The sequence below is a fragment of the Parambassis ranga genome, chromosome 20, assembly GCF_900634625.1.
Source record: "Parambassis ranga chromosome 20, fParRan2.1, whole genome shotgun sequence".
In the NCBI taxonomy this organism is placed as follows: domain Eukaryota; kingdom Metazoa; phylum Chordata; class Actinopteri; family Ambassidae; genus Parambassis; species Parambassis ranga.
The window spans coordinates 7,296,928-7,308,196 of record NC_041040.1 but is presented as its reverse complement, the minus strand read 5'-3'; the positions used below and the strand labels follow the sequence as shown (position 1 = coordinate 7,308,196).

Below are 11,269 nucleotides of genomic sequence, written 5' to 3'. Positions count from 1 at the left end.
CGACTCATCCACAAGGGAGCTAGAAACCTCCTCGCTGGCATCGGGGCTCCTGCTGCATGTCTCCTTGTCAAGATCTTTCTCAGCAGGGTCTGCCTGGGGGAGACTTCCCTCTCGGCTGCTGCCAGAACTCCAGGAGTCTGCGTGAGGGGAGGAGACAAAGTGAGTCCCAATGGAAGCAGAGAAAACGGTTCCACCATCTAGTCGCTAGGTGTCGCCACTTTGCTTTGGCCAAGTAAAGTGAGTGGCGGGATAACAGGAAACTCAACATGGAGCTCGACCTCACTGCACCTCACTTTATGGAGGTGTGTGGGCGTTTCCAACACAACACGCACTGCAAGCTCCAAAGAAACTGAGCCTGGATGACGTCGGCTTATTCGGCTTAAGTTGCAAGACCACACTTGAAATAATGATCATGATGATTCTGACTCTGGTTAATAACATTTTTAAAATAAAATAAAAAACAGACTAGGCAGCGCAGAATGTGAGTCTCCTCAAAGCCTGCCTGAGAATCTCCCCATTTTAAGATTGCATCATTTTACATTCGAGTATGGATATAGTTGCCATTAGATTTACTAATAAACAGCAAAAATAACCTTTAATATTCAGTTCAGCATTGTCAACATCTGATGATAACTACCAGAAAAATAGAACAGGTAAAAAAGGACCTCTGACTCTGAGCATTCACTGTACCCAGACAATTTTAGTTCCTCTTCCTGTATGGCCACACGTAAGTGACCTTATAATACTCAAAATTAATGTAAAAACACTTATATTGGCTTTCAACCTCCTCATTGCCACATTAGATATAGAGAAGCTGTCCAAAGTGTAAATTTTATTAGCAGAGTGCCTTTTATCCCTTAAGTCTGTTGACTGTCCCATGTATGACCTAATATTTGCATGAGCCTCAGTTCCAGATCAGTACATTTATCTAGGGCCTAATAGTCTTTAAACTAGTTGTTTTTTTGCAGTGTTGTGTTTTGCAAAATATATGTTAGCTTAATATATATATGTATATTATTGTTGTTTTTTTAATAAATATTTTGATCTCAATCACCACTTTAATTAATGTATTCTAAACTTAGCTTTAGTCAAATATACATCATTTTGACTAATCTATCAGACATAAATCTACAGCAATCCACATTGATGTTGGAGTCGTTCATTAGAAAATGATTTAAAAAAAATAATAATTGTAATGTAACCAGATTGCACCGCGGCCTCCTCTCCTGTGGGGGCGCTGTGGATTTTTCCATCAAACTAAACCCGCTGAGGTCATCTGGTCCCTTTAACCCAACTCACATGGAGCTCCTGAACGGTTCTGCCCCGCGTGCTCGCTGTTGGAGCGTTCAGACCGGAGCGAGCTCGCGGCTCGAATCTGATAAATTCTGTCTTTAAGCTCCGTCACTTCTCACTTTTTGCTTTTTCTTGCTAATTTTCGTTAGAAACTCGATAATTATCCTTAAAACCTTCAACCCGGCGAGACGGTGTTTATGTGTTTGACAGCTGGAGCCTTCATAGGCAGCCACACCGCAAAAGAAAAGGTCGTTTATCTGTCCGGGTTTATTGGAAATATTAACGGTTAGAAAACGATTCGTTCTGGTCTGTGAAGATGTCAGAAGAACTTGAACAATTACTGTCACAGCTGACAGAGCCTGACAACGCAGTCATTCAGCAGGTAACAACACACATGGCTTAGTTAAAGTTAGACAGATGTTTAACAACAGAAAAAAAGACAAAAACCGGTAACCGTTATCGAGTTAAGCTAGCTAACGTAACCGAGTTAACGGTAGGTGACCTCTTGGTTAGCTGTCACGCTCAGAATGCTGCTGTAAACTGCCCAGAATATTTCTGTATGTTTTATCATAACTTGTATGAAGTTTACTTGAAATCCTACTTCTGATGATGTCTATGTCCTGTTTTAGGCCACAGCCAAGCTGAAGCAGGCTTTTAAAGACCCAGCCATTATACCAGCCCTGTGTGCTGTCATGAGTGGATCACAAAACCCTCAGGTACGAATTTTCTGCAGATGAGATCGATGTGGGAGAGTGACAGCTTATGTCTAAATTACACAAAACCTGTTCTTTCACTTTACGACTTGGATCCAGATTCGTCAGTCGGCTGCAGTGATGCTGAGGATGAGAGTGAAGAAACATTGGAAGAAGATTAGCCCAAATGACAGAGAGAGGTAGGCTGTGTGTTTTTAAATACCACCACACCTACTGGTTATTTTTAGATTAAGCTGAATTAGTCATAATTGTGACATTTCCTTTATTCGTGTAGCCTCAAGGCAGTGGTGTTGCAGGCCTTCATGCAGGAATCAGAGTAAGCACATTTCTTTGATTGAATGTTCCCACAGGTTTTGGTCATATTGTACATTAAATGCTGCTGCACAGTGCGTCCTTTAACTATCTGTGTACTTTGCAGGCACACAGTCCAGCACTCGCTGTCCCAACTCTGTGCAGTTATGGTTAAACACGAGACACCAGACAGCTGGCCTGCTCTGCTGCAGCTTCTCAATCAAGCCACTAAGAGCAGCAACCCTCGTGACAGACAGGTGCACTGATTATGGAATCTTATGAACTCTTTTCTGTCCGAGTACTCTACCTGTTTTTTAATGGTAATCCTGAAACATCAGCACTCTTTTGTCCAAACAGGTTGGCCTCCTCCTGCTGAACAAAGTGATAGAGTCCAATCCTGAGTCCTTCAGGCATCACTACAAGCAGCTGCTACAGCTGTTCAGCAGTGTGCTGCAGGACCATGACAATCCAACAGCTTTGTACTATTGTATCCTCAGCCTAACAGCCATAACTGCATTCACCGGCACTGAAGAGATGGTGAGGCACTAATGCTACTGTTGCCTGTCTGGATAGTATATAAATCTCTAAGCCATTACATTTACACATGTCAATATATTACTATGAATGCATTGCAGATTAAGTTAAAACAGTCATTGTGTAAGGCCTAAAATGTATTCTTTCTTTTACTTTACTTTTTTCTAACAGAACCAGATGCGTTCCATCATCCCAGGTCTGATTGTTGCTCTGAAACACCTCATCCAGGCCAATCAGGTAGATTGTGTATTTTAAAATCACTGTTGTTTATGTTGATGGTCTAGTCCAGGGGTCGGCAACCTGCGGCTCCGGAGCCGCATGAGGCTCTTTCATCCCTCTGTTGTGGCTCCCAGGCAGCGAGCTCATTTTCGGAAAAAAATAATAATAATATGAATAAATAATGGCCGTTTAATTTAAATGTATTTTATTTTATTCATTTAGTTTTTTCATAGTAGTAGTTGTTTCTTTGGAGATTGAGGTGCTCTCTTGACATTAAAATAAAACTTAATATTTTGTCAAAATATGCGTCCTGTGTGTGCGCGGCACCTGTGACACCGGACAAACTCGTGCTCGACAGCCTACATGAAATGACATTCCTGACACTTATATGAACATGGAAGTTTGTATTTGGAGTCCTGTCGATCTTTGGACCCTCATACTTGTGCGAGCTGGTGTTTTCCATCGTGAACGACGTTAAAAGTAAACACCACTCCAACCTCACAGATGAGAGCTCAATCCTTCGTGAAAATCAAAGTGACGTCTTACAGCCCTGAAATGGATACGATACGCTGTGCAGTGAAGTTCCAGAGCAGAACTCACATTAACGAGGTGAAAGAAATAATTACACAAGCTGTTATTCTGAAAATATATATTTTTATATCGGACCCTGAACTAACGTGTTTCATAATTCAGGTTGACTACTGTAGCCTACGGCATGGAGGACATGAATGACGGCACACTGAAATCAAAATAACATATAAACTGGCATTTTTTTGTTCAGATAAATATTATATCTATCTATATTAGGCCTATATATAGATTAATATTACCTTCAATTTAGTGGTCAAATGGGTGTAGATTAGTAGTTAGGGGTTTGTGGCTCCGAGTGTGCTTTATTCAGTGGGAAACCGGCCCAAATGGCTCTTTTAATGCTGAACGTTGCCGACCCCTGGTCTAGTCTAAAGGTATGAATGAAGCAGACCTGCTTAATCATCATTTGTGCCTGCACAGGATCAAGCCAGTGAGGCCATGGAGGTGTTTGATGAGCTCATCGAGAGCGAGGTGTCCATCATTGTTCCTCATGTTGCTGATGTTGTTGGTTTTTGCTTGGAGGTAGGGTTGTTATTTTGGTGCTCTACTTTTTTTTTCCGTTTTGTAACTGAGATAATGACAGCATATGTTTGCTTTAGGTGGGCAGAGACACCACCTTGAGTAACTCTCTAAGAGTGAAAGCACTCTTTTGCATTGCCTCTCTCATCAAGCTTAAGAGCAAGGTAAAGTTCCTATGTTCTGTTTGTAATTACTAACAAGACAACTTCTGCAGGATTTTTTTGTTGAATCTTTAACTTATAGATGATAATTGAAGCTCAATGTCTTTTTTGCCTTGTTTTGTAGACGGTGCTGAAGCAGAAGCTACTAAGCCCCATCCTGCAGGTCATTTTCCCTGTACTGACTGCAGCTCCCCCACCTGGTGAGCAGGACCCAGAAGATCAGGAGGAAGATGACAGTGGAGATGACATAGACAACGAAAATCCCAAACACTCTGCTGCTCAGGTGTGGAAGAATATTTCAGTTGCTTTAGTTCATTGTTTAGTAATTTGTACTTTGCTGAAACTCTAACATCCATATGTAGATATAAGTTAGACTGAACTACTTGACTTGTCTGTTTCCAGGTTATTGATACTATGGCGCTCCACATGCCTCCAGAGAAACTGTTCCAACAACTAGTAAGTTATCTACCTGTGAACTATTTCTATTGGAGGTTCACTGTGTAAGAACCCTGGTGCATATAGCTGCTTTTTGAATGTATTGTGTTGTGCATTGTGCAATAGATGCCGCTCACTCAAGCCTGCCTTGCCAGTGAGGATCCATATCAGAAGAAAGGCGGTCTTATGTGTCTTGCTGTGCTGGCTGAAGGATGTGCAGACCACATACGCACCAAGTATGTTGTCTTTTATTCATTTAGTTGTCTTTGAGTGTGTTACTTCAAAAGGTAAAAGTGTAACATGTTAACCTTCATGTCTGTGTGTTTCTTTGGTAGGATGCTGTCATCAGTGCTGCAAACAGTATGTCAGAGTCTTTCTGACAGTAATCAGGTGGTGCGCAGTGCTGGCCTTTTTGCTCTCGGACAGTTCTCTGAACATTTGCAGGTGACTTGAGGCTTATGTACAGTTTCTTTCAGGATTTACTGATTTTTATTTAAGCATCTATTGGTATTGGGATGCACTCATAATTTAGAGACTTGTGTTTTTAATAGGGGCTGTATTCATGTGCACCCTTTATTTTTAAAAATGCTTCAGATATATTTATGAACTTTCTGCTGTTTACTCAGTTTTTCTCTCTCTGTTTCGTAGCCTGATGTGAGTAAGTACTGTGCAGAATTGATGCCTTTGCTTCTGGGCTACCTTTCATCCCTGAAGGGGACCAAGGTTGGCCACATCACTAAGGCCTTTTATGCCCTTGAGAACTTCATGGAAAATCTAGGTAAGCTGAGAAAAATGTTTGTGCAATGACAGAGAAATTATGTCCAAGGGGCATCTGAGTCTTCGTTGGTAAAGCAGGTGACTGACTAATTCTAATTCGTTTTGAGGATTTATTGGTGTCTTTTTCAAAATATACCACCGTACAATTATTTATAAAGAAAAACGAATATCTTTGCCTAAACAGGAGCTGATATTGAGCCCTACCTGCCTACTTTGATGGACACTATGTTGTCAGCTCTCAACAACACTGACAACCTCAAGATAAAAGAACTAGCCGTGTCTGCTATTGGTGCTATAGGTAAGGCTCTGAATGTTTGTCCAGCCTCTACACAACAATGTAAATCTACCACCTTATTTTGCCAAACTCTTTGAAATTACACAAAGCAGAAACCTTTATCTGAAACTGAAGTGACCCCATCCCCGTTTTCTTTATTATCAGCCAACGCTGCCAAGGAGTTGTTAGTTCCCTACTTCCCTCCAGTTATTGAAAGCCTGAAAGGCTTCTTGACAACGACTACTGAGGAGATGAGATCTCTGCAAACTCAATCCTTGGGTACGTAAAATCCCCAATATTGTAACTAAACCTGAAAAGAGTCGATTTTTGTATTTTGTAACACGTTTCTGTGGATTACAGTGAAGTTTCCCTCTAATGAATGGATTACATTCCTGTTTTGTGGTGACTCTCAGATACTCTCTCTGTGCTGGCCCGTACCATCGGCACAGATGTCTTCAGTCCTCTTGCTGCAGAGTGTGTTCAGTTGGGCCTTAACCTTACTGATACCATCGATGATCCTGACCTGAGGCGCTGCACGTATGTAACTCATTGTGTTTTCTTTTCGGTTACCCAGTGGGTTAAACCACAACACTGTTTTTAACACTGCTCGAGTCTCTGGTTTTCTGCAACTCTTTCCTCCCCCCCTCTGTCAGGTACTGTCTATATTCCGCTGTATCCACAGTCAGTCCTGGCTGCCTAAATCCTCACCTCTCTGCCATAACCACTGTCATGCTGATGGCCCTCAAGTCCAGTGAAGGCATTACGGTGTGAATCATACACATATCACTCTTACAACAGATTATGAAAGATGTTCTGTTACACTTTGCATTGTCTTCTTTTCCCCTCAGGCACACCTTGAAGAGGACAAGACATTTGTCCTGCTGGATGATGATGATGACGATGATGACAATGAGGAAGATAAAGTTGAATTTCTGGATGATGAGACAGATACAGATGCCTTAGATGTTGCAGGGTAGGTCTCCCATATGTACACATTTATATTTACTGTCCCTATTAGGCAAAAGTGCAAAAAAAGCACTCATCCTGATAAAACATATCTCCTCTCAGGCTCAGTGTGGAAAACTCTTACATTGATGAAAAGGAAGATGCTTGTGACGCATTGGGAGAAATTGCCTTCAACTCTGGGTAATGTGGGATTTTAACAATTAGTTAATCAGTTTATTAGAATGTGTCACATGGCTATGAGCTTTCTGGCGTCACAGTGTGTGAAATTTTTTTTTCCTCTGACAGTGTTGCCTTCCAGCCCTTCCTGGAGTCCTGCTTCCAGCAGGTGTATGAGATGAGAAATGTAAGTCATTCTGTCTGGCTGGTAGGCCCAGTGTTTGACTAATGTCCTGTGAAGGACGCTTTGTGTCGCAGCACGTTTGTATCAAGCTACGAAGGAAAATGGCTGTAGGCACATTGATAATTCTAGTTGCCACACATGTCTTCATTTTTAGGTCAGGTGTAAAAGTTGTTTTCACAAATGGAACTGTTTTGTGAATTTTAAAATGATCTGTTGTGCCATTCCTCTTGTGTGTTGCATAAAAAATGCAGTAGCTTCCCTAGTGTTGATACACAATGGATGTCTTTGTAAACAAATACCTCAGAAGGGCAATTATTTGCTGTCACTAGACCTTGAACCAGTGCCTTTCAAATGTGGGATGGTCTATCTAGTTGTGACCCCATTAACCTGTCGTTTGTGTGTGCACCACCCATTGTGCTGCAACTTGATACTTTCTTGTATTTTCCCTTATCTGCCTAGTTTCCTCACGAGGATGTCCGCAGGGCAGCTTTTGGAGCCATGGGTCAATTTTGTCGAGCACAGCACAAAGTGTGGAAGGAGAATCCCACTGAGGCCAACCACCAGGGTAATACAGGGAATGGGCAGCGCTGTTTTCTGCTGTAGCAGGAGATGTAAATGATCAAAATCACATTAAATTAAATAGGACAACACTTTTATAAAGACAGGCTATAAATTTTAAGATTACACCCCAATGCAGCTACTAAGGTGGAGTCCAGCCAACTTGTGTCTAAAACAGTTGCTTTTACTATTCCTAATCCTAATTCTTGTGTCCCCCATGCAGCCCTGTTGAAATTACTGGACGTTGTATTTCCTTGCTTTGTGGAAACGGTGCGAAAAGAGCCTGAGCGCCAGGTTGTAATGGGTATTCTGGAATCCATGAACAACGTCATCAAGACCTGCAAGGAGGAGGTTTTCAGAAACCCATCCCGCCTTAAGGACATCAGCTACGTCATCCGGGATGTGCTCAAAAAAAAGGTGAGAACGGGGATGACTAACAGAGGTGTGCTGGCTTAAGCTTGTTCCATACTCCTTGAGAACATAGAACTCGCTCCACCGGTGGTAAGAGTAAGAAAAACGTTCGTTCCGGCGCGGAGGTACCATACTCCGCGAAAAGTGTGTGTGCATGCAGCCCTCCGACGCTGCACACGTCACACACAAAAGGTTGACAATGCAATTTTATTGCAAAATGTGAGCACAGTCGTGGTTACCTGGCCTAACGAGCTGATAATGCTCAGGGAAGAAAGCGTATAGCATGACAATAGATAGAAGATCAGTGGAATAATGCATCCCTTCTCCCGGTGTTTAATGTGCACGTCAGCCACTGTAATGTCGTGATCAATACTGGGATTAATTTTTATCGCCACCTTTTGGACAGACACTCTCCTCTGTGTGCCGTGTTTCTCCTTCCAGCAGCTGTTTGCCAGCTGCTCATGTAAACTGTCCATCGTTGTTGTACTTCCTCCTTCTGTCTGTGTGTTCTGCACCTGAAGAAGCCCTTGCGCTTCTCCACATTCATCACGCCCACTAAATTCCGACCAATCACACAATTGTTCTCGCACACCGAGAGAAAAAGTTCTGCCCGGGCCATGTGTCCGAGAGGCGCTCCAAGAGAAAAATGACGTCATTTTTTCGGCGTAATGTCGGCAGCGAGGAGCGAGTTCTCTGTTCTCGTGGAGTATGGATCCAGCTTTAGAGTTCCATTAGAAAACCCTCTAACATTGTCTTTCTGTCTGCTCAGACCGTTTGTCAGGACAGTGGTGGTGATGAAGCTGATGATGAAGACCAAGAGGTACCACAGATCAAACTACATATAAGTGATTGAGTCATGTCTTGCCATATAAGAATAAATTATGGAGTGTTCTTTCTGCTGGTGTTCTGTCTGTTTCAGGCAGAGTATGATGCCATGCTCCTGGAGTTTGCTGGGGAGGGAATCCCCTTGTTGGCCTCGTCTGTTCCTGCAGACAGCTTTGCCCCTTTCCTCAATGACCTGCTGCCTTTCATCATGGGCAAAGCTGTGAGTGTGTGCAGTGATGATGTAACTCTTTCCACTAATCACTCTCAGTGATGCAAGTGCAACAAAAAGGAAGTTTGTATAAATTAAACTACAAGCTGTTTCAATGAGGCTGGCTTAAATGCACAAAATGGGATAGGTGGCTGGGAAATGTGATCGTTTTAGTAGATACAAGGATGTTTTGTTTTGGAGGCAAAGCACCCTGCACAGTCAGCAGTTTTGCAGGGCAGACACGAGCGAATGACTGGTTCAGTGTGTGTTTTGTAGAATTCAGCAAGGTGTAATTTGTTTGTCTGTTTTTGGTAGAAATCCACATGCACAGTGGCAGAGCGATCCTTTGCCGTGGGTACGATTGGAGAAATCCTCGAAGCCCTCATAAATGTGCCTGGGGGCCGTGGAATGGCCGGCAGACTGTCCAATCGCTTGCTTCCTACGCTGGTAGCTGGAGCAAAGGACAGCGACGCTGAAGTTCGCAACAACAGTGTGTTCGGCCTGGGATGCCTGGCTCAGGCAGCAGGTCCCATTGTTGTATCGTATCCTTCTGTCTGTACTATTCTGTCTGCATTATTATAAATGAACGCGAGAAAAGCTGGTCCTTAGCGAAGTGGGTTCCAGAGACTATCCCATGATGTTGTCTGTGTTTTCCAACCTGCTCAGCAAGGAGTCAGACCTCAGGGTGATCGACAACCTGTGTGGTGCCCTGTGCAGGATGATCATGGGTAATGTGGATGCGGTCCCTCTGGAGCAGGTTTGTCTTTTACAAGTTGATTAATCATAGTTTGGACAAAGCTCCAGAGTTTGAATTGAAGACACTTCAGTCAGATGACAGGCTGTGCTTACTGACAGGTCGTGCCTGTTCTGGTGACCCATCTTCCACTCAAAGAGGACATGGCGGAGAACAAGACAGTGTACACCTGCCTGGCAATGCTCTACACACACAGTCCTGCTCTGGTATGATAGAAAAGCAATGGTCATCTGTTATTAGAACTTCTGATGTAGAGGATATGCATGTATCTACGTGTATGAGAAGTTTTTTGTCTGTTGGGATTCATGTTAGACATGTTTCCTGCCCTGTAGGAAGATTTTAGTACATGAATCCAAAGCAGTGTTCAGACATTCTGACCACAATCAGACTAGTTTCTGATCATTTTTTAATAGATGTTGTTAATGTTAAACGGTATTACTGAATTGTAAAATCAAACACATTACGGTTACAGGACTGTGCTGATTTAAACAAGACATTACAAACTTCACATGCAAACCCTCCAGCTCTCATTGACATTGTGTGTATTTAGACAGGTTTGAGCTATGATATTATCATGTTTTGAAAAAATAATTTTACCCTTTCAGGTTGTGAACTTAATGAAGCCCATCATCTCTGCATCTAGTCACGTCGTTGGCAACAAGAAAGTCGACAAAGGTAAAGATTTCTTTGTGACAGGCAGCCTCTCTGCACCTTCTTTAACTGAATGCTCCTTGTGCGTTCTCAGCCAATCCCTGCCTGGTGCTCTTTATCAGTATTCTGTTCCCCCATACTAATATTTTTGTATTCTTTCATAATTCCTCTCCTCCCTTACAGACACCCAGGAAACTTTGGTCTTACTGATGAAGAACTTAGCCCAAAACCACTGTGCTGACTTCCAAGCAGCTGTGACCTCACTTCCTGCACAGCAGCAGGCCAGTCTCAGTGCTGTTATCACTGCCTCATAACTCACAGACCTCCTTTCGTTCTCCAGTGACAGCCAGAGAAGATGAAAGATGGGACAGTGTGTGTGACTTAAACCATTCTACTAAAGTTATAATAACATTCAGCAGTTCCACCTCTGAGTATTAACTTTTAATTTATTTCTTTCTGTGCATGCTGTTTTGTTATAGACACATTTTATTATTTTAGGAGTTCCTGTGTTTAGTTGTCCTCCTGTTTGTGCCACTGTCCCATGTTTCCACTGTTTGGACAGACTTCTGGCTTTTCTATCAGAGTTTGGAGCAATGATACATGTTTTCTTTCCCATTGTAAGTCGGCAGGTTTTAACATTGGAGCCTTATTCAGAAATTCCCCCACTGCTTACAAAATGGGTTCTCTAATGGCCTGACAACACTGCACCTGTGAACCCTAACTGACTCATTGGACGTTATTAAAGCACT

At 42.6% G+C, this 11,269-nt stretch overlaps 1 protein-coding gene across 1 annotated transcript; it reads left to right on the top strand.

Moving 5' to 3' along the window:
* Window positions 1-1,289: 1,289 nt before the first annotated feature.
* Window positions 1,290-10,871, top strand: LOC114453067 (importin-4-like). Its single transcript, XM_028432714.1, has 30 exons — window positions 1,290-1,675; window positions 1,923-2,009; window positions 2,106-2,185; window positions 2,281-2,322; window positions 2,425-2,554; window positions 2,655-2,834; window positions 3,003-3,068; window positions 4,062-4,163; window positions 4,241-4,324; window positions 4,446-4,604; window positions 4,724-4,777; window positions 4,883-4,992; window positions 5,092-5,200; window positions 5,405-5,534; window positions 5,718-5,831; window positions 5,973-6,086; window positions 6,221-6,344; window positions 6,461-6,572; window positions 6,656-6,780; window positions 6,876-6,953; window positions 7,059-7,116; window positions 7,573-7,678; window positions 7,895-8,088; window positions 8,852-8,902; window positions 9,002-9,127; window positions 9,431-9,657; window positions 9,740-9,872; window positions 9,971-10,075; window positions 10,475-10,544; window positions 10,704-10,871. The coding sequence occupies exons 1-30, from the start codon at window positions 1,610-1,612 to the stop codon at window positions 10,832-10,834; spliced, it is 3,267 nt and encodes a 1,088-aa protein (XP_028288515.1). The 5' UTR covers window positions 1,290-1,609; the 3' UTR covers window positions 10,835-10,871.
* The last annotated feature ends 398 nt before the right edge of the window (window positions 10,872-11,269 follow it).

What these genes read in the sequence shown, in the direction of transcription:
- LOC114453067 (XM_028432714.1), top strand. Translation starts at nt 1,610, where the DNA reads ATGTCAGAAGAACTTGAACAATTACTGTCACAGCTGACAGAGCCTGAC. An exon ending in ACAACGCAGTCATTCAGCAG is followed by an intron (nt 1,676 to 1,922) that starts GTAACAACACAC and finishes GTCCTGTTTTAG; the next exon opens with GCCACAGCCAAGCTGAAGCA. An exon ending in GAAATTGCCTTCAACTCTGG is followed by an intron (nt 6,954 to 7,058) that starts GTAATGTGGGAT and finishes TTCCTCTGACAG; the next exon opens with TGTTGCCTTCCAGCCCTTCC.